At 42.6% G+C, this 22,644-nt stretch overlaps 1 protein-coding gene across 5 annotated transcripts; it reads right to left on the bottom strand.

Moving 5' to 3' along the window:
- Positions 1-6,526: 6,526 nt before the first annotated feature.
- Positions 6,527-21,031, bottom strand: LOC100397636 (uncharacterized). Of its 5 annotated transcripts, none has more exons than XM_017969090.4 (5): positions 20,868-21,031; positions 16,782-16,908; positions 15,400-15,495; positions 13,374-13,496; positions 6,527-8,858 (listed from the first exon to the last, which is right to left on the bottom strand). In XM_017969090.4, exons 1-5 carry the CDS (start codon positions 20,868-20,870, stop codon positions 7,720-7,722), a joined length of 1,488 nt encoding a protein of 495 aa, XP_017824579.1. In that variant the 5' UTR covers positions 20,871-21,031; the 3' UTR covers positions 6,527-7,719. The 5 variants fall into 5 exon arrangements, with proteins under 5 accessions (XP_017824579.1, XP_035141333.1, XP_078218042.1 ...); XM_035285442.3 differs by having other exon boundaries at positions 20,921-21,031; XM_078361916.1 differs by lacking the exon at positions 20,868-21,031 and adding an exon at positions 20,522-20,722.
- Positions 21,032-22,644: the final 1,613 nt, after the last annotated feature.

Genomic DNA, 22,644 nt, shown 5'->3' with positions numbered 1-22,644 from the left:
AAACAAAAAAAAAAACAGGAGTCAAGATAGGGGAAGTCTCCCGTCTAAAATGTACAGAGATAATTCTCTGAGGCTGAGAGCTGTTTTTCACTCCGGAGATTTTCACAAGGCATAACAAGGCAAGCATTAAAGGTGAGGTTTAAGGTGAACCCAACCTAATTACATTAATAACCAGAGGATTAGCAATCGAAGAGGAAAAGAAGAAGGATTAATAGAACAGTTGAAAGAGAGCTAAGCTGGGTGTGGTGGCTCAAGCTGTAATCCCAGCACTTTGGGAGGCCGAGGCAGGTGGATCACGAGGTAAAGAGATCGAGACCATCCTGGTCAACATGGTGAAACCCTGTCTCTACTAAAAATACAAAAAATTAGCTGGGCATGGTGGCGTGTGCCTGTAATCCCAGCTACTCAGGAGGCTGAGGCAGGAGAATTGCCTGAACCCAGGAGGCGGAGGTTGCAGAGAACCGAGATTGCGCCATTGCACTCCAGCCTGGGTAACAAGAGTGAAACTCCGTCTCAAAAAAAAAGAAAATGAAAGAGAGCTAAACTTTTTTCAGCTTTAGTGTGGTAGGTTTCTCCCCTAAAACTAGGGCCCATGATCTGGAGGGAGTGGCACTTTTTTGACACAGGTGTTGTTCAAACTGTGGTTTCAGGATTTAGGAGAACTTGGTAGGGTCCCTTTCAGGCTGGTTTGAGTTTTTTCTCTCTCCAGCTTTTGATGAGGATGGATCCCCAGGCTGGTTTTGATGTGCTGGGAACTCCAGTCGTGCGTGGTGCTTGTGTTAGGAGACCTTTGGTTTTAAGAGAAGAAAAAGTGGGCCGGGCGTGGTAGCTCATACCTGTAATCCAAACACTTTGGAAGCCAAGGCGGGCAGATCACCTGAGGTTGGGAGTTCAAGACCAGCCTGACCAACATGGTGAAACCCCATCTTCATTTAAAAAAAAAAAAAAAAAAAAAGAGAAGAAAAAGAAAAATAATTTTTAAGAAATAGATTTTTTGTGGACCTAGAAATAGAAATTCCATTTGACCCAGCAATCCCATTAATGGGTATATATCCAAAGGATTATAAATCGTTCTTCTATAAGGACACATCACACGAATGTTCATTGCAGTACAGTTTACAATAGCAAAGACCTGGAACCAACCCAAATGCCCATTGATGATAGACTGGACAGGGAAAATATGGCACATATACACCGTGGAATATTATGCAGCCATCAAAAACGATGAGTTTGTGTCCTTTGTAGGGACATCGATCAACCTGGAAACCATCATTCTCAGCAAACTGACACAAGAACAGAAAATCAAACACCGCATGTTCTCACTCATAGGTGGGTGTTGAACAATGAGAACACATGGACACAGGGAGGGGAGCACTACACACTGGGGTCTGTTGGGGGGAATACAGGAGGGACAGCGGGGGGTGGGGAGTTGGGGAGAGATAGCATGGGGAGAAATGCCAGATATAGATGAAGGAGAGGAAGGCAGCAAATCACACTGCCATGTGTGTACCTATGCAACAATCTTACATGTTCTTCACATGTACCCCAAAACCTAAAATTCAATTAAAAAAAAAGAAATGGATTTTTTTGTTTTAAATGTTGAGAATGCTAGAAGTGGAGTCTAAATAAGGCATTTCATAGAGCATTTTATAATGGGAAAGACCAATATTTTTTTGAGGGGCAGGTCAGATAATTTTAACAGAATAGAAAACTATTTGGTCCATGGTAACTGAGTCTCTAAAGCTAACTTGGTTAGGTGGTTCTTTAGGGTGTGATTTATTCTTTTTATTTTTCTTGATGAAGGCAGGTGCCAAGGAGTAAAATATTCCCATCTAAAGTCTAGTGTTTGGGATAGCTTTTTAATGATTTATGTGGTGAAATGGGTTCTGTTGTCTGAATTAATATTTTGTATTAGCCCAAACCTGGGATATATATATATTTTTTTTCTTTTATGAGACCGAATTTCACTCTTTTTACCCAGGCTGGAGTGCAATGGCGCGATCTCGGCTCACCGCAACTTCCGCCTCCTGGGTTCAGGCAATTCTCCTGCCTCAGCCTCCTAAGTATCTGGGATTACAGGCACACGCCACCATGCCCAGCTAATTTTTTGTATTTTTAGTAGAGACGGGGTTTCACCATGTTGACCAGGATGGTTTCGATCTCTTGACCTCGTGTCCACCCGCCTCTGCCTCCCAAAGTGCTGGGATTATAGGCGAGGCGTGAGCCACCACGCCCGGCCTTTATATTTTTAATTGATGTCTTAACTACATTATTGGCTGTTGTATTTGGAAAGGGAATAGCTTTGACCCATTGAGTGAGGTGACCTACTATTACTAGTGAGCATTTTAGATGGCTTATTGGAGGCATCTTTGTGTAAACAATTTGGATACTTGGGAATGGCCTTACGTCTGGATTTCTTCTCCCAAGAGATAATTTCTTTACAGTTTATTTATTAGTTTTCTTGCATATTAGGTAACTGTCTGTAACCTGTTTGGTTAAGGTATAAATTCCTATGAATCGATAAACTCTGAGGACTGCATTACACAGGGCCTGGGGTCCCCGATGAGTCCCTTGATGCAGGTGGGACAGGGCTTCCCTCAGGAGGGGTTTGCTTAGCATTTCTCTTTGATCTGGTAACACCTATTTTATTTTCGTTTTCTTTGGCTCCTATTCTTATTAATTTATCTTTCTCTACATTAGAGAAAATAGGGATTGTAACAGTGAGGAAGACAAGGAGTTAAGTAAAAAATAGGTATTTTAGGCCGGGCGTGGTCGCTCACGCCTGTAATCCTGGCACTTTGGGAGGCCAAGGCAGGTGGATCACGAGGTCAAGAGATCGAGACCATCCTGGCCAACATGGTGAAACAACATGGTCTCTACTAAAAATACAAAAAATTAGCTGAGCATAGTGGCACGTGCCTGTAATCCCAGCTACTCAGGAGGCTGAGGCAGGAGAATTGCCTGAACCCAGGAGGCGGAGGTTGCGGTGAGCCGAGATCACACCATTGCATTCCAGCCTGGGTGACAAGAGCGAAACGCTGTCTCAAAAAAAAAAAAAAAAAAATAGGCATTTTAGATGAAGAAGCAGCCTGTTTGACTATCTCATCTGTTAGGTTATTTCCCCAACTCTCAAAAGCCTTTTTGGTGCCTAGGGACATGGACAACAGCTATTTATTCTGCCAACTGAAGATTATATAATACTTGGGTGATTAACTCCTTGTGAACAAGGTCTTGACCTTTGCTACTATTAATAAGATGTCTGGCTGGGTGCGCTGCCTCATGCCTGTGATTCCAGCACTTTGGGAGGCGGAGATGGGTGGATCACCTGAGGTCAGGAGTTTGAGACCAGCCTGAACAACATGGTGAAACCCTGTCTCTATTAAAAAAAAAAAAAATAGCTGGGTGTGGTGTTGCTTGCCTGTAATCCCAGCTACTTGGGAGGCTGAGGCAGGAGAATCGCTTGAACCTGGGAAGCAGAGGTTGCAGTGAGCCAAGATTGCATCATTTCACTCCAGCCTGGGTAACGAGTGAAACTCTATCTCAAAAAGTAATAATAATATGTTCAGTCGAAAGTTTTTCAAATGTACATGCCACCCCAAAAGTGTACATAGAATCAGTATAGATGCTTTCCTCCTGGTTCTGTAAGTACTTTCAGGCTTGGCTGAGTGAAAGCAGTTTACATAAAAAAAAAAAAATTATGGGAGTCACCATAAAAATATCAAACAAATTAATCAGAGTGATTCAAGAATTGCAGAGCACCCAGCTAGTTTGTAGTGGTTGTCCATAGGAGGGACTCGAAGAAAAGACATTTATAAGGTACATGATGAAGAAAACCAAATTCCATAATGGGCTGGTGTAGTCACAGTTTCTTAATTAGTACAATCAAGGTGGAAATGGCCTGGTTATGTCATCAGAGCTTAATTGGCAGTTGTTTAAGCCTGAATTTTGTTTCCTCTAATGTAGTAATTTACCAAAAGATGCACTTGAGTTTACTTTTGTTTTTTTGTTTTTTTAGAAGTAGGAATCTGGGGCCTAGAGCCTCCTCAGTCTAATTTACTGCCATTTACTTATTTTCGAACTCCACAGGGGACTCATTTTCCCTGGCATTTTTCACATGTGTCCTAAGCAGGGCCTCAGGTGAACCCCCTGTTCCTCAATTAATCATTTTATAAAAAGGATGGCATAACACTATTGAAAAATGTTTTCTGTTTGTAAATATTTCCCATGAGAAACAAAGAATAATCCCCTCACACTGTATTATAAAAAGTATCTGTGCCTTGGCTTGGCGTGGTGGCTCACGCCTGTAATCCCAGCACTTTGGGAGGCCGAGGCGGGTGGATCATGAGGTCAAGAGATCGAGACCGTCGTGGTCAACATGGTGAAACCCCGTCTCTACTAAAAATACAAAAATTAGCTGGGCATGGTGGTGCACGCCTGTAGTCCCAGCTACTCGGGAGGCTGAGGCAGGAGAATTGCTTGAACCCAGAAGGCGGACGTTGGGGTGAGCCGAGATCGTGCCATTGCACTCCAGCCTGGGTAACAAGAGCGAAACTCCGTCTCAAAAAAAAAAAAAAAAAGAATTCCTAAAACGTATTGCAACATGAGGAAGTACCAACTAACTATAAGATCTTTATGGCTTGCAAAAATGTAGGCAGAAAAACAGCTTTCTCTTCTAGGGAGGAACAAACAAGATTAGAAAGGAAAAGGATATGAGGGGAGAATGACATGGCAGGTGAAAAAGTCAGATTTTAGATCAGAGAATGTTGTAACTGAAGTCGGCATGCTTTCAGGAGAAACACAAATTGGGGTCGTAAGTTGACTCGGACTGAGGGTAGCTCAAAGTTCAGAAGCCTGAGGGAGGGACATACACTTAAGTTTGATTATGAAATATTTTATTTTAGGCCAGACATGATGGCTCACGCTTGTATTACAAGCACTTTGGAAGGCCAGGGCACACGGATCACCTCAGTCCAGAGGTCCAAGACCAGCCTGGACAACGTGGTAAAACGCTGTGTCTGCTAAAAATACAAAAATTAAAACCAGCTGATTATTTTTTACTTTTAGTAGAGATGGGGTTTCATCATGCTCACCAGGATGGTCTTGACCTAACAATCTGCCCACTTAAGCCTCCCAAAGTGTTGGAAATACAGGCGTGAGCCATGGTGCATCTTATTTTTCATTATCAATAATCTTTTCACAGCTGATGTGCATAAACGATCACATTTAATTTGGCAGCCATCCCTTTTTAAAAAAAAAAAATTTTTTTTTGAGACCGAGTTTTGCTCGTTACCCAGGCTGGAGTGCAATGGGGCGATCTTGGCTCACCGCAACCTCCGCCTCCTGGGTTCAGGCAATTCTCCCTCAGCCTCCTGAGTAGCTGGGACTACAGGCATGCGCCACCATGCCCAGCTAATTTTTTGTATTTTCAGTAGAGACGGGGTTTCACCTTGTTGACCAGGATGGTCTCGATCTCTTGACCTCGTGATCCACCCACCTCGGCCTTCCAAAGTGCTGGGATTACAGGCGTGAGCCACCGCGCCCAGCCCTCCCTCTTTATATTTATAATGGTTCCTAAGAATGCTTTTTCCGGCGGGTGCTTGGGGCTGGGCAATCAGTGCCAGCCTTCCCATTTCCTTTACAAAAAAATACTCTTAACATTAAAGGCTTTTATTTTCAGAAAGATTTTTTGACAATAATTGCACTTTCAATGCTTTTATCGACAATTGCATTTTCAATGCTTTTATCAACTATGAACCTTATGTTAAGATGTGAGTAGGCCTTAATAGCTTTTCCATTATTTATATTTGTACAATTCTTCTCAAGGATAATAGCCTTCCTGTGAAATAAGGTGTAAGCATGGATTAAGTTTTGCCACATTCTTGACATTTGTAGTTTTGCCAGTGTGAATTATCTTACCTAAAATCAAGTGTGGTAACCATAAAGGCTTTGTCACGTTTTATACATTTCTAGAGTTCCCTACAACTTTGTTTTGAGATGGAGTCTCCCTCTGTCACCAGGCTGGAGTGCATGATTTGGCTCACTGCACCCCCCGATTCCCTGGTGCAAGCGATTCTCCTGCCTCAGCCTCCCCAGTAGCTGAGATTACAGGCATGCACCACTACGTCCAGCTACTTTTTGCATTTTTGGTAGACAAGGGGTTTCACCATGTTGACCAGGTTGGTCTCGATCTCCTGACCTTGTGATCCACCCGCCTCAGCCTCCCAATGTGCTGCGATTACAAGCATGAGCCACTGTGCCAAGCCTATAATTTTTTGAATGTATAGAAAAGTTGGAGGTGTTGACAAAAGCACTGTCACATCTTTAAGGTTTGCAGAGTTCCTCTTCAGCATGAATTATCACCATTGTCACATCGGAGTCAACACACTGCGGGGGTCTGTCCTGCAGACCCTGACTCAGCAACAGATAAATACACTCACAGAATAGTGTATGAGTTGAGCTGAGGGATTGTGAGCTGCTCACACAGAGAGAAAATGAGCAATCGCATCTCAATGACAACCACCGGTTGTTCCTTCTCACATTTATTCAGTATAGATTTAATAACAGATTCCAAGTCAACACGCTTGTGGATAATTAACATCGTTACAAGAAAGGTTTTATGAATGATTAAAGCAGTTACCAATGCCGAGTAAACACCATTAACGGGTAATCTCCCTGGTCGACCTCCCCTCTTTCAGAAGGACACCCAGAGTGATTACAGGTTATTGAGTAAACAAAGTATTCAGATGAACTCCCTATTCCCTAGCTATTTCCTTTTTTTCTTTTCTTTCTTTTTTGAGAGAGTCTCCCCCTGTCCCCATCTCGGCTCACTGCAACCTCCGCCTCCTGGCTTCAAGCAATTCTCCTGCCTCAGCCTCCTGAGTAGCTGGGATTACAGGTGCGCACCACCATGCCCAGCTCATTTTTGTATTTTTAATAGAGACGGGGTTTCACCATGTTGGCCAGGATGGCCTCGATCTCTTGACCTCGTGATCCACCTGCCTCGGCATCCCACAGTGTTGAGATTACAGGCTTGAGCCACCACGCCCGGCCCAGCTATTTGCTTTCCTTATTCACTAAACATAAAGGGGGTTCTGGCTGCCTCCAGCCAAAACTTGTACTGAAACTATGCAAACATCTCACTGTAACTATTTCTAATATTTTCCCTTAATATCTCTGCCACCACTTTGAGTGAATTCCAACACGTCTCTTAAGAATTGAAAACTTGTGGCCAAGTGTGGTGGCTCATGCCTGTAATCCCAGCACTTTAGGAGGCTGAGGTGCTGGATTATCTGAGGTCAGGAGTTTGAGACCAGTCTGGAAATATGGCAAAACAGCATCTCTATCATAAGTACACAAATTAGCTGGGCATGGTTGTGGGCACCTGTAATCCCAGCTACTGGAGAGGCTGAGGCAGGAGAATGGCTTGAACCAAGGAGACAGAGGTTGCAATGAACCAACATTGTGCCATTGCACTCCAGCCTCTGTGACAAAAGTGAAACTCCATTTCAAAAAAAAAGAAGATAAGAACTGACAACTTGTTTGCCACATTCTTCACACTTGTAGGGTTTCTGTCCAGTATGAATTATATGTAATACATGTTGAGAACCTACTTAAAAAACTTGTCACATTCTTTATATTTGTAAGGTTTATGTTTCACGTAAATTCTCATATTTAGTAAGAGTTGAGGGCTGGTTAAAGGCTATTCCTCATTCATCACATTTATGGGGTTTCTCCTCCAGTATGAATTATCTTATGATTGATTTTTAAGGGTTGAGGAACATTTATAAGATTTTCCACATTCTTCACTATGTAGGGTTTCTCTCCAACATGAATTCTCTTATGTGTAGTAAGTTGAGAGGAGCGCTTAAAGGCTTTGCCACATTCTTCACATTTGTAGGGTTTTTCTCCAGTGTGAATCATCTTATGTGTAGTAAGGTGTGATAAGTTCTTAAAGGCTTTGCCACATTCTTCACATTTATAAGGTTTCTCACCAGTGTGAATTTTCTTATGTGTAGTAAGGTTTGAGGACTGCCTAAAGGCTTTGCCACATTCTTCACATTTATAGGGGTTCTCTCCGGTATGAATTCTCTTATGAATAGTAAGGTTTGAGGACTGCCTAAAGGCTGTGCCACATTCTTCACATTTGTAGGGTTTCTCTCCAGTATGAATTATCTTATGGGTACTAAGGCTAGAGGAGTGCTTAAAGGTTTTGCCACATTCTTTACATTTGTAGGGTTTCTCTCCAGAATGAATTATCTTATGTGTATTAAGGCTAGAGGAGTGCTTAAAGGCCTTGCCACATTCTTCACATTTGTAAGGCTTTTCTCCAGTATGAATTATCTTATGTGTATTAAGGTTTGAGGATCGGTAGAAAGCTTTGCCACATTCTTCACATTTGTAGGGTTTCTCTCCAGTATGAATTATCTTATGTATATTAAGATGTGAGGACCAGCTGAAGGCTTTACCACATTCTTCACATTTGTAGGGTTTCATTCCAGTATAAACTTTCTTATGTGTAGTAAGGGTTAAGGACTGGTTAATACCCTTGCCACGTTCTATATATTTGAAATTTTTTTCCCCAGTATGTCTTACCTTTTGTCTGTTTGAATTTGAAAATTCATGAAAGACTTTCACATATTTATCACATTGAAATATTTTACTCTGGGTACTTGTCAAACTTTGGTTAAGTCCATTATAAACTCTGTCGTGCATCTTAGCCTCATCCACACTTTCACAGCCATTTTTTATCTGTAAATTGTCATGTCTATATTTATCATATCTTCTCAGTACCACTTTTTGGAAAGAATCTTTTGTGCTCTGCTCTGGCCAAAGGTCTTTGGCAAAATGAGAACGCATAACTGAAAGAAACAATAAAAACATGTGACTTCAATTGCTAGACTCAGATTAAGTACACTTTACAAATGTAATGTATAATTATACAAACTGCTTAAGCAAGATGACATAGCAAAATACCACAAGCTGAAATTTTTTCCTGGACATATAAATGTAACAAAAACATACTGACCGAAATACATTTGTAAAAAATTTATAAATGTGATAAGTGTGTGAACGGCCCCAGGTGAGCACAAAGAGCCACACAGAAGAAAAAGAAAAGTCTGTTTCTTATACCCAACACAGCTCTTCTTCCTCTCCCACATAATATCGTGCCTTTAAAAGTAAATTGTGGCTGGGTGGGGTGGCTCATTCCTGCAGTCCCAGCACTTTGGGAGTCTGACGTGCATGGCTCCTGAGGTCAGGAGTTGAAGAGCAACCTGGCCAAGATGGTGAAACCTCGTCTCTACTAAAAATACAAAAAATTACTGAGGTGTTGTTGTGAGCACCTGTGATTCCAGCTACTCCGGAGGCTGAGGCAGAGAATTGCTTGAGCCTAGGAGGCACAGGTTGCAATGAGCTGAGATTGCGCCACTGCACTCCAGCCTGGGGGACAGAGTGAGACTCTGTCTTAAAAAATAAAAAAGTACATTGCCAGCCACACATGATGGCTCATGCCTGTAATCCCAGCACATTGGATGAACAACACTGGAGTTTAAGACAAGCCCGACCAACATGGTGAAACCCTATCTCTACAAAAAATACAAAACATTAGCAGACATGGTAACAAGTACCTGTAATCCTACCTAGTTGGGAGGCTGAGGCAGAAGAATTGCTTGAACTGTGGAGGCAGAGATTGTAGTGAGCCTCGATCATGCCACTGCACTCCAGCCTAGGTAACAGAGTGAGACTCTGTCACACACACACACACAAATGTTAATTGCCAACTACTGGTTTCTTTAAAAAAAAAAACACACACAAGAAACATTGGCACATCTTTGTTTCTGGTTTTTAGGGACTTTTTTAGACACTCAATGTCTCCCATGATATGAAGAGAATGATACAATTTTCAAAAGCAATCATAAAAAGTATATAAAGCAATTAAAAATTTAGGAATAAACGGAACAGGCCAGGCTTGGTGGCTCATTCCTGTAATTCCAACACTGGGAGGCCAAGGTGGAAAAATCACATGCGGTCAGGAGTTTGAGACCAGCCTGACAACATGGTGAAACCCTGTATCTACTAGCAATACAAAAATTAGCTGGGTGTGGTGACATGAGGCTGTAATCCCAGCTACTTGGGAGGTTCAAACACCTGAATTGCTTGAACCTGGGACGGGAAGACTGTAGTGAGTGGAGACTGTACCACTGCACTTCAGCCTGGGCAACAGAACAAGAGTGTCTCAAAAATAAAATAAAATAGGCTAGGAACTGTGGCTCATGCTTGTAATCCCAGCACTTTGGGAGACCAAGTGGATCATTTCAGGTCAGCAGTTCAAGATCAGCTGGCCAACAATGAAATCCCATCTCTACCAAAAAGTACAAAAATAGTAGCGAGGGGCAGTGGCAGGCACCTGTAATCCCAGCTACTCACGAGGCTTAGGGAGGAGAATCACTTAAACCAGGAGGCAGAGGTTGCAGTGAGCCGAGATTGCACCACTGCACTCCAGGCAGGGCAACAGAAAAAGTCTCCACCTCAGATACAAAAATAAATTATTAAATAAATAGTGGAGATAAAAAAATACAAAAAAAAAAAAAAAAAAACCCAGAAAATATTCTTAAAAGAAAAAAGGTGCCTGGTATGGTGGCTCACACCTGTAATCCCAGCATTTTAAGACGCCGAGGTGGGGAGATCACGAAGTCAAGGGATCAAGACCATCCTGGGCAACATGGTGAAACCCCGTCTCTACTAAAAATACAAAAATTATCTGGGTATGGTGGCGGGCGCCTGTTGTCCCAGCTACCCAGGAGGCTGAGGTAGGAGAATCACTTGAACTCAGGAGGTGGAGGTTGCAGTGAGCTGAGATCATGCGACTGCACTCCACCCTGGGTGACAAAGTGAGATGCCATTTGAAAAAAATCACATAAAGTTACTAATTTGTAGAGGAAAAAAAAAAAAAACAACCCACAATCACAAACAAAATCACCTCACACCCATTAGAATGGCCACTACAAATCTTTTTAAAAACACCAAAGATGATACAATAAACATGGAAGTCATGTGGACTGCTGGTGGAAAACACAGGTGCAGCTGTTATTTCAAAATGTTGTCAATGTTCTTCATTTGTATACATATATCCAAAATGTGTAACACAGGCCAGTGGAGTGACTCAAGCCTGTGATCCTAGACATGTGAAGGCCAAGGTGGGCAGATCACCTGAGGTCAGGAGCTTGAGACCAACCTGGCCAACATGATGAAACCCCGTCTCTACTAAAAATACAGAAAGTAGGCCGGGTGCGGTGGCTCACGCCTGTAATTCCAGCACTTTGGGAGGCCGAGGCGGGTGGATCACGAGGTCAAGAGATCGAGACCATCCTGGTCAACATGGTGAAACCCCGTCTCAACTAGAAATACAAAAAATTAGCTGGGCATGGTGGCGCGTGCCTATAATCCCAGCTACTTGGGAGGCTGAGGCAGGAGAATTACCTGAACCCAGGAGGTGCGGAGGTTGCGGTGAGCCGAGATCACACCATTGCACTCCAGCCTGGGTAACAAGAGCGAAACTCCGACTCAAAAAATAAATAAATAAATAAAACAATACAGAAAGTTAGCTGGGTGTGGTGGTGGGAGCCTGTAATCCCAGCTACTTGGGAGGCTGAAGCAGGAGAATCGCTTGAACCCAGGAGATAGATGCTGCAGTGAGCTGAGATTCCAGCCTGGGTGACAAAGGGAGACTCCATCTCAGAAAACAAAAAAGAATGCAACACAGGATGTAGAAGACATATTCGAAGATCCATGCTTATTGTATCAGTATTCACAAAAGCCAAAAGGCTGAAGCAACCCAGATGTCTCTTGATTTATAAAGATATCAAAATATGTCCCATATATGTACAATGGAATATTGTTCTACCTTAAAAATAACACTCTTGTTACATTGTAGGATTGAGAATATTATGTCACCTGAATTAATCCAGTAACAAAATTATGGATACTGTATCATTTCACCTATATGAGATATCTTAAGTAGCCAAAATTATAAAAACAGAAAGTGGAAGGTTTGTCTGTCAAGGGCTGGAGAGGGTAATATGAGCAGTTGTTACTTAATGGGTATTGAGTTTTAGTTTTCCAAGATGTAAAGTTTCCAGAAGTCTTTTGCATAATAATTTGAATATACTTAACATGCCTGAAATGAACAGTTTTTTTTTTTTCTTTTTGAAACAGGGTCTCTCTCTCTCTCACCAAAGCTGGAGTATAGTGGCACAATTTTGAATCCCCACTAATCTCCCAAGTAGCTGGGGCCACAGTGGCACACCACCATGCCTTGTTATTATTACATATTTTTATAGAGAGGGGTCTCCATATGTTGCCCAGGATGGTCTTAAACATTTGGGCTCCAGGAATCCTCCTGTCTTGGCCCAAAAAAATCCTGGTATTATAGACAAAAGCCACAATCACACCTCACCCTGAAATGTACACTTCAATAGATTTAAAATGGTACATTTTATGTTATGTGTATATAAACAATGTTTTTAAAGAAAAACTAAAATAAATCCAGGATTATACTTTTTTTTGAAAATTACCTTCAAATCACCAAAGTTTCTCTCACTAAAAATATGTATTCATAACATAGTTATACACATGGCGAAAATCAGACTATCTCTATAACTACTCACTTAGACCAGATAAAACTACCATCAAAAATCAGCTAAGAAAGAATATAAGATAGGCCATGTCCAAAATTGGGGGCATATTTATAAACACACATACAAATATAATCTGATTGTGATAAATATACATAATTTATCTCTTAATTAAATCTCAAATTGACTTAAAACATACAAACAGAATTGCAACTTGTCTAAAAATATAACACTCAAGTAAAACCAACAGACACAATTAACTGGGGCAAGGAAACCTACACCTAGGCCAGGTGCAATGGCTCACACCTGTAATCCCAGCACTTTGGGAGGCCAAGGTGGGCAAATTACCAGAGGTCAGGCATTGAAGACAAGCCTGGCCAATGTGGTAAAACCCCATCTGTACTAAAAATACAAAAATTAGGCATGGTGGCACACACCTGTAATCCCAGCTACTTGGGAACTAAGGCATGAGAACTGCTTGAACCCAGGAGGTGGAGGTTGCAGTGAGCCAATATGGCACCACTGTACTCCAGCCTGGGTGACAGAGGGTGACTCCATCTCAAAAAAACAAAAACAGAAATTGTGGGCCGGGCGCGGTGGCTCACGCCTATAATCCCAGTACTTTGGGAGGCCGAGGCGGTTGGATCACGAAGTCAAGAGATCAAGATCATCCTGGTCAACAAGGTGAAACACCGTTCTCTACTAAAAATACAAAACTTAGCTGGGCATGGTGGTGCGCACCTGTAGTCCCAGTTACTCGGGAGGCTGAGGCAGGGTAATTGCTTGAACCCAGGAGGCAGAGGTTGTGGTGAGCTGAGATCGTGTCATTGCACTCCGGTCTGGGTAACAACAGTGAGACTCCGTCTCAAAAAAAAAAGGAAAAAAATTTTGTAGGTAACTGCAATATTTTACTGTTAGCGTGAACTCATCAAATACAGGTATTTCGAATGATTAGCATGCACTGTGTGGCAGTAAAATTTTAGAGAATATGCAATATAATTATAAATACAGGAGTCTAATGAGAAACTCTTAATAAGCATTTTAAAAAAAAGAAGTTACTTTTTGCGTTTTACATATACGCTGTTGTTACACAAAATGAAACTTCAGTAATCCAACTTAAAAAGCTAAGAATAGTCTTAGGTTGGGCACAGTGGCTCAAGCCTGTAATCCCAGCACTTTGGGAGGCTGAGGCGGGTGGATCACGAGGTCAAGAGATTGAGACCATCCTGGTCAATATGGTGAAACCCCGTCTCCACTCAAAATACAAAAAATTAGCTGGGCATGGTGGCGTGTGCCTGCAATCCCAGCTACTCAGGAGGCTGAGGCAGGAGAATTGCCTGAACCGAGGAGGCAGAGGTTGCGGTGAGCCGAGATCGTGCCATTGCACTCCAGGCTGGGTAACAAGAGCGAAACTCCGCCTCAAAAAAAAAAAAAAAAAAAAAAAAAAAAAAACTTGAAGAGGTGCTTGCGCCATCAAATTCAGACACCAATACAAACTATATTGTGCTCATTGTCAATGCTTCTATTCTAAGTATGTGGCAGATTAATTACTCAAAGAAATAAAAAGATCTATGGAAACCGAAGAAAAATAAGTAAAAAGTTGCTGTTTTTAGATCATATAATCATATATGAAAAAAACAAACAGTATATTAAAACCTATTTAAAATAATAAATACACTCAGCAAATAGCAATATAGGAAATTAACATACAAGTATATGTATGGTTTCATACACTTAAACTATCTGATCAAATAAAGGAAGAAAGAAAAAATAGAAATTAAAAATGTAAAAAAAAATCTTATTTACTATAGCATTAAATAATAAATTTCTGAGGAGAAAATTAGACAAGGAGGTAAAGAACCTTTACAACATAACTAATCAATGAAAAAAATTAGAGAAGGTCCAAATCAATTTTAAAATAGTTTGTATCTATGCACTGAAAGAATACATATTGGCCGGGCATGGTGGCTCACACTTGAAATCATAGCACTTTGGGAGGCCGAGGTGGGTGGCTCACCAGTGGTCAGGAGTTCAAGACCAGCCTGGCCATCATGGTGAAACCCCATCTTATGTAAAAAAAAAAAAAAAAAAAGACACATATTATTTAATTGCCGTATTATTCAAAGTGATCTATATATTCAATAAACTTCCTGTGAAAACTACAGTGGTATTTTTTCATAGAAATGAAAAATATAATTCTAAAATTTACATGAAACTAAAATCAACTTTGACTAGCTAAAGCAATCTTGAGTAAAAACTACAAAGCAGAAGGATATCATACTTACAATTTCAAAGTATGTTTCCAAACAATATGGCAATAAAAACACAATGAACTGTTCAGAATAATAAACAAAAAGAATGTTACAGAAACTACTACTCTCACACATTTCAGTCTTGATGCAAAAGAAGACTTAAAAAATAGTTTTCGTTTCTAAAAATCATGCAGACATTTGTGTGTCCCCAAAACAATAAAAAAGCAGCCAGATTATGCAGTTTCTTATATGCCATGAAGAGGACTTTGGTTCTCACTGTAACCTTCAAGGAAGCTCATGAAAAGAAAAGTAGAATCTTTAGAGAACTTAAAAGCCTAGACAGAAAATGTCCCTTTGTGAGAGCAAAATTAAAAAAAAAAAAAGAAATCAGCTGCCCAGAAGCGTTTTCTTTGGCACACAGCTTCCCACATCACATTTTAAGGGCTGGCTTTCTCTTTGACCTTGGGACCTCTTATTGGGTGTCCTGTGTTGTATTCATTTTCACTTGTACCTACCTGGGGGTGTCGCAATCATCTCATGTCTCTTCACAGTCAAAGGTTTTTTTCCTTTCTCCAGACGGGTGATCAGGTCTGGCTCAGAGACAGCAATACCTGTTTTATTAAATAACATGAATCTGGCTCATGTTCTCCACTTACAAGCTAGTAATGTGCTCAGAGAGGATGTGATAAAATATTCTAGTAAATTAATACCAAAATACTAATACTAATTAATAACAGAAATTTCTAAATATTTAGAAAATACTTTGAACTTGTAGTTGTCTTTTTTTATTTTTTAGAGAGGAAGTATCACTCTTGTTGCCCAGGCTGGAGTGCAATGGCACAATCTCGGCTCACCACAACCTCTGCCTCCTGGGTTCAAGCAATTCTCCTGCCTCAGCTTCCAGAGTACCTGGGATTACAGGTGTGCACCACCATGCCTGGCTAATTCTGTATTTTTGTTAGAGATGAAGTTTCACCATGTTGGTCAGCCTGGTTTCAAACTCCTGACCTCAGGTGATCTGCCTGCCTCAGCCTCCCAAAGTGCTGGGATTACAGGTGTGAGCCACCATGCCCAGCCCTGCTTGTGGATTTTCCAATTTTACTACCTGGTACTACTGAATCAAAAATTGGTGGTGGCAATTAGATTTTCAGGTAGGGGCAACAATATTTTATGTCACCTAATTGCTGGAATTACCACTAATTTAGACTGAAGAATACACCTCAACTCCACAATTTGGTAAGTTTAGATTAAGATGAAACGTCTTAAAGAAATTCTTTTCTAGGCTGGGCGTGGTGGCTCATGCCTGTAATCCCAGAACTTGGGGAGGCCTAGGCGGGTGGATCACGAGGTCAAGAGATCGAGACCATCCTGGTCAACAAGGTGAAACTCCGTCTCTACTAAAAATACAAAAATTAGCTGGGCATGGTGGTGCGTGCCTGCAGTCCCAGCTACTCGGGAGGCTGAGGCAGGAGAACTGCTTGAACCCAGAAGGTGGAGGTTGCGGTGAGCCAAGATCGTGCCATTGCACTCCAGCCTGGGTAACAAGAGCGAAACTCCATCTCAAAAAAAAATATATATATATATATATTTTCTATTTTTTTTAATTAATTAATTTTTTTAAGACAGGGTTTCCCCATGTTGGTCAGGCTGGTCTTGAACTCCCGACCTCAGGTGATCCGCCCTCCTTGGCCTCCAAAGTGCTTGGATTACAGGCATGAGACACCGCGCCCAGCCAAAGAAATTCTTTTCTAAATGAACAAATTCTGAATATATTTTAGAAAAAGGGCTTCTGAAACTCTTTTATGCAAAGAATTAATTATTAAAAAACATTCTATAAAAAAAAGAGAACGAAAACATTTAGGGTATATTATGTATTGTGTATTCAAGTTATCCTCACCAAGGAAGACCAGGTTTCTGTAGTTTTCCAACATCACATCCCTATACAGATTCCGCTGTGCAGTGTCCAAGCAATGCCACTCCTCCAGGGAGAATTCTACGGCCACATCCATAAATTCCAATGGTCTCTGAAAAACACACACAGTTTTACCAAGTGGCCATGGGCGGAATTTTTAACATGACATAAGGCAAAAAATATGAACAGATGCTTTTCAAAAGAAGACATAAATGTAGCTAACAAGCATATAAAAAAAAGATCATCGTTCATCATTGGAGAAATTAAAAATAAAAAAACACAATGAGATACCACCTCACACCAGTTAGAATGGCTATTTTTAAAAAGTCAAAAAATAACAGATGCTGGCAAGGTTGCAGAGAAAAAAGAATGCGTATACTCTGTTGGTGTTTGATAAATTAGTTCGAGAATTGTAAAAAAAAGCAGTGTGGCATGCCGGGTGGTGTGGCTCATGCCTGTAATCCCAGCACTTTGGCAGGCTGAGGCAGGTGAATCCCCTGAGGTCAGGAGTTCCAGACCAGCCCGCCCAATATGGAGAAACCCCGTCTCTACTAAAAATACAAAATTAATCAGACATGGTGACACATGCCTGTCATTCCAGCTACTCAGGAGGCTGAGGCAGGAGAATCGCTTGAACCTGGGAGGCAGAGGTTGCGGTGAGCTGACATCGTGCCATTGCACTCCACCCTGGGCAACAAGAGCAAAACTCCGTCTCAAAATAAATAAATAAATAAAAATCCAAGCCAACGGCTTTTTGTTAAAAAAAAAAAGAAGTGTAGCGATTCCTCAGGGAACTAAAAACAGAATTATCATTTGATCCAGGGAGTTGATAATTGGGTATACACCCAAAGAAATAGACATTATTTCATTATAAAGACACATCCACATGCATGTTCATTACAGCACTATTCACAGTAGCAAAGACGTGGACAGGCCCTAAATGCCTATCAGTGGACTGGATAAAGAAAATATGGTATGGTCAGATGTGGTGGCTCATGCCTGGGATTTTAGCACTTTGGGAGGCTGAGGTAAGTGGAATGCCTGAGCTTAGAATTTTGAGACCAGCCTGGGCAACATGACAATATCTAGTCTCAACAAAAAATACAAAAAAAAAAAACTGGCCAGGTGTAGTAATGCTCCCAGCTACTTGGGAGGATGAAGTAGAGAAACTGCTTGAGCCTGGGAGGCTGAGGCTAAAGTAAGCCAATATCATGCCACGACACTCTAGTCGGGGCAGTAAGTGAGACACTATCTCCAAAAATAAAATAAAAGAATTAGTAAAAAATACATATATGGCCCATAAACATCATGGAATATTCTGTGGTCATAAAAAAACATAATCACGTCCTTTACAATAACATCAATGATGCTGGAGACCATTTTCCTCAGAAAACTAATGCAGAGCCCAGGTGTGGTGTCTGATGCCTATAATTCCAGCACTTTTGGAGGCCGAGGCAGGTGGATCATCTGAGGTCGGGAATTTGAGACCAGCTTGACCAACACTGAGAAACCCCATCTCTACTAAAAATGCAAAATTAGCCAGGAGTGGTTAATTTCAGCTACTCAAGAGGCCGAGGCAGGACAACTGCTTGAACCCAAGAGACAGAGGTTGCAGTAAGCCAAGAAAACTAATGCAGAAACAGCAAACTAAATGCACGTTATTATTTCTAACAGCTAAATAATCAAAACACATGAACACAAAAGGGAGCAACAGACACTGAAGCCTAGTTGAGGATGCAGGGTGGGAGGACCAAGGGGATGAGAAAACAGACCTGTTTCGTGCCATGGGTAGAACCTCGGTGTCAAAATAATCGGCACACAAGATCCCCATGACATAATTTTTCCTGTATAACAAATCCACGTGTACCCCAAACCTATAATAAAAGCTAATAGAAAAAAAAAAAATCCCTGGGTGGTAGAGACTGCAGTGCAGGTGAAAGGATTCATTTTTCCCACAGATAGTGGCCCAGGTGGGGCTGTACTCTGATTTATTTCTGTGTGCACGCAGGCAGATGAGATTATAAACAGGATTATGAGCAGGAGGTCCAGAATCCCAGCTTGGACAACACAGGTTGCTGCTGCAGATTCAGTGCCTGGGGGAGGGGATATGCCAGGAGACTTGTAGACACTTCTGGGTTTTCAGCAAGAACCACTAGGATCAAAGTTCCAGAGGGTGGTGCCTAGTCTTGGGAGGAGTGTGGACACGTCAATGTCTACTGTGTGTGTGTGTGAATGGGTGGGAATCCTGTGGTGGCAGCTGCGAAAAAAGGGGGTCTGTCATCACAGGTCCTTTCCTTTCATTTTATTTTTTATTATTACTATTTTTTAGATGGAGTTTCGCTGTTGTTACCCAGGCTGGAGTGCAATGGCACGATCTCGGCTCACCGCAACCTCCACCTTCTGGGTTCAAGCAACTCTCCTGCCTCAGCCTCCCGAGTAGCTAGGACTACAGGCACATGCCACCATGCCCAGCTAATTTTTGTATTTTTAGTAGAGACGGGGTTTCACCATGTTGACCAGGATGGTCTCGATCTCTTGACCTCGTGATCCACCCGCCTCGGCCTCCCAAAGTGCTGGGATTATAGCCGTGAGCCATCGCGCCCGGCCCATTTTATTATTATTATTTTTTTTTTTTCAGAGGTCCTTTCCTCAAGTTTCCAGAACTCTATCACCCTGAGAGAAGACCTGGAATCACAGGACAATGGGTAGTGTGACAGCCTGTGTACAGGAGAGCAGAGCCATCCATTTCCAAACACTTAAGAGTTTTATTCCAGGTCAGGTCTCCCTGACATGTTTTCTGGCACCAAATCTGTATGGTTTGCTGAACATCAAGCAATGCTCCAACATCAACTTATTGTATAACATTTGAATTCTGACAACACCCAGAGTCAACAAAGACCCTGATTCAGGGCCTGAGGTCGGGAGTTCCAGACCAGCCTGACCAACATGGAGAAACCCGTCTCTACCAAAAACACTAAATTAGCTGGGTGTAATGGCACATGCCTGTAATTCCAGCTACTCCTAAGGCTGAAGTAGGAGAATCACTTGAACCCGGAAGGCAGAGGTTATATTTTTGTATTTTTAGTAGAGATGGTGTTTCAACATGCTGGCCAGGCTAGCCTATAACTCCTGACCTCATGATCCGCCTGCCTCTGTCTCCCAAAGTGCTGGGATTACAGGTGTCAGCCACCGTGCCCACCCAGGAAGGGTGTTTTGTTTTGCTTTGTTTTTATGAGAGGGAGTCTCACTCTTCTGCCAGGTTGGAGTGCAGTGGCCAGATCTGGGCTCACTGCATTCCCCTCCCCCGCCCCGCCTCGGCCTGGGCCTGCCTCTCAAAGTGCTGGGACTACAGGTTACAGCCACAGTGCCGGGCCCAGGAAAGGGTTTTTAACCGTAACAAAGTTCCTGTTTCTGTGTCCTTCTCCACTGGCTGGGGTCAGCCCGCACAATCTAGGCTGATCTCGGTTGGCTTAGAATCAAACTTTTTCCAGATAGAGTAAATGCGCGGTTTTTCGAGAAATGGAGAAGGCGGAAGGAGAAGGGGTAGGGTTGATTTACAACTTTTACAACTTGTGACCAGGAAGTTGAGTCTTTGAAGAGAAACTTAGTTGACCTAATAAGTCCTGATCTCAAGTAATCCGCCCCCTCCGTCTCCCAAAGTGCTGGGATTATGAGCCACCGCTCCCGGCGGGATCGAGAAAAGCAAAGCTGTGAACCTCACGGACCAAAGCTCTTCCCACTCATCAACCCGCACCCCGAGTCAGGATTCTCTGCTGAGGACGCTCCCGTGATCCCTGCACAATCCGAAAGAGATGCCGCGCTGGGTGCAGTGCTGCCCAGAGAGCTTCCAGGCCAGGAAACGGTCCCTGCGCAGGGAAGAGAGAGGACTACGGGCCCGCAGTCAGCGCAGCCGCCATCTTATGGCTGAAGGGGCTGAGGCCGAGCTGGGCAAGGAGAATTCGGGGAGGAGATTGTGGAGCGGACCGCGGGAGCCTGAGTCCGCCACGGCCACTTCCAACCGGTTCCAACCCGTCCCTCTTCTCTCTCGGGATGTCGGACCGGCACTCTCACCATTTCTAGGCTTCCAGGGGGTCCCGGCGTCTTAGCTGCGGATCTCCCAATACCTGCAGGTCACAGGGCCACGAGGCTGGGTGTCTCGGAGCAGAGGTCACAGAGCAGCGAAGACGGGACCCGGAGCTCCAGCGGCAGCAAGAGACAAAGGCCGCGCCAAACCCGGAAGCCTTCCTCTCGGCTCCAGCTTACGTGCCTGATTGAACGGTTCCCAGCCCAACATCCCTGATTGGATACTGTTTAAGGCCCCGCCCCCTCAGGCCCTGAGTGACAAGATGTGATCAGACTCCGGACCGAGTGGAGAAAGTAACCTAAGTTGCCGCATTTTCAGGCGGGGCTTCCTCCCTCAGCTGAGCGAAGCCCGCCCCAGAGCAAGGGAAAATTCTTTTTAACTCACTCCCTCGTTTTGCATGTATTCAATAGGGGAACAGAAGTATTTCACTATGACATTAATATAAAATTTTTGTTCAAAAGAAAACTTTTACTTTGGTAATAGTGCATTACCAATACTAAAGCTAATCTTAATGAAACCTTGTAAATAAATTTATTTTTGACCCTCAAGATTTACATATATATTTTGTAATTTTTTGTCATTTTCTAGCCTTTTTATCTTTTATTTTTATCCACATTCTTTTTATTTTTTTTCAATTTGAAACAAATTTCAAGTAATTTCAAACTGCTATAGGAGAAAGAAATCATTTAAGGCCATTCATCCACATTCACATTTGCGGTTATGGTGGAAAATTTGGTCTGTTGATCTTCCTGCTGATGAAAGAGTCTTTCAAGAGAAAGCAGAGACGCATGAGCATTAACGTGGAAAACAGCGGCCATGGTAGTGTGCGCCAGAATTCAGTTATCTTCCCAGTATTGTTTTTCCCAAACCTCTTTATTTCCAATTAAACGTTTGCACTCCAGCCTGGGCGACTCCGAAACCCTGTCTCAACAAAACAAAAACAAACAAACACAAAACACCAGGGTTGAGGCAGAGGTGTTACATTTTCACCAAATTCAATAGCAAACTAACAATTGCTTCTCCACAGGGCATTAAGCTTTGCCAGCCTCTGGCAGTTTCTGGGTCCAAAATCCGAAAGGTACCCTCTTCCCATCTTGTTTCTGCCTAAGGCTCCAGTTAGCATGGTGATCTAGGACAGTTACCTGCAGCTGTACTGCCCATTCCGCATGGGCCCTAGATCCAGGGCCAGTTACACCGCTTGTTCAGCTTGTTCAGAAGCCATGCTCTCTTTCTCTCCCAGTGAAAGTCACAGTGTTTTCTAGTGACTGCATGCAGAGGGTGTAAAATGTTACCCAAGTGAGGAATATGACGTCTCCAGAATCCAAACAAGCCAATACTTTTCTGGGCCTCCTTTTTAGTGTGGGGGTTGCAAGTTCTAGTATGTTAGCCTTAGCCTTCAGTAAAATGGACTATTTCTCTGCATTCCAGAAGATGCCAAGAAATTTTACAGTTTGTGCAGGTCTTTGAATTTTACTAAGGTTAATTTCCCATCCTTAAGATAGGAGCTGGGGGGTGGCCGGGTGCAGTGGCTCATGCCTGTAATCCCAGCACTTTGAGAGGCCGAGGAGGGTGGATCATGATGTCAGGAGTTCAAGACCAGCCTGACCAAGATGGTGAAACCCCGTCTCTACTAAAAACACAAAAAATTAGTCAGGAGTGGTGGTGGGCACCTGTAATCCTAGCTACTCAGGAGGCTGGGGCAGAGAATGGCTTGAATCCAGGAAGTAGTGGTTGCAATGAGCCAAGATCATGCCACTTCACTCC

The sequence above is a fragment of the Callithrix jacchus genome, chromosome 22, assembly GCF_049354715.1.
Source record: "Callithrix jacchus isolate 240 chromosome 22, calJac240_pri, whole genome shotgun sequence".
In the NCBI taxonomy this organism is placed as follows: Eukaryota; Metazoa; Chordata; class Mammalia; order Primates; family Cebidae; genus Callithrix; species Callithrix jacchus.
Note: the sequence above shows the minus strand (reverse complement) of the source record. Positions and strands in the feature narration are given on the sequence as shown.

Excerpts from the sequence above, each read along its gene's own strand:
- LOC100397636 (XM_017969090.4), bottom strand. Across the intron at positions 13,497-15,399 it reads GATGATTGCGACACCCCCAG|ACGGAGTCTCACTGTTGTTA; the intron begins GTAGGTACAAGT and ends TTTTTTTTTGAG. Across the intron at positions 8,859-13,373 it reads CCGAGTAACTGGGACTACAG|TTATGCGTTCTCATTTTGCC; the intron begins GTGCGCACCACC and ends TGTTTCTTTCAG.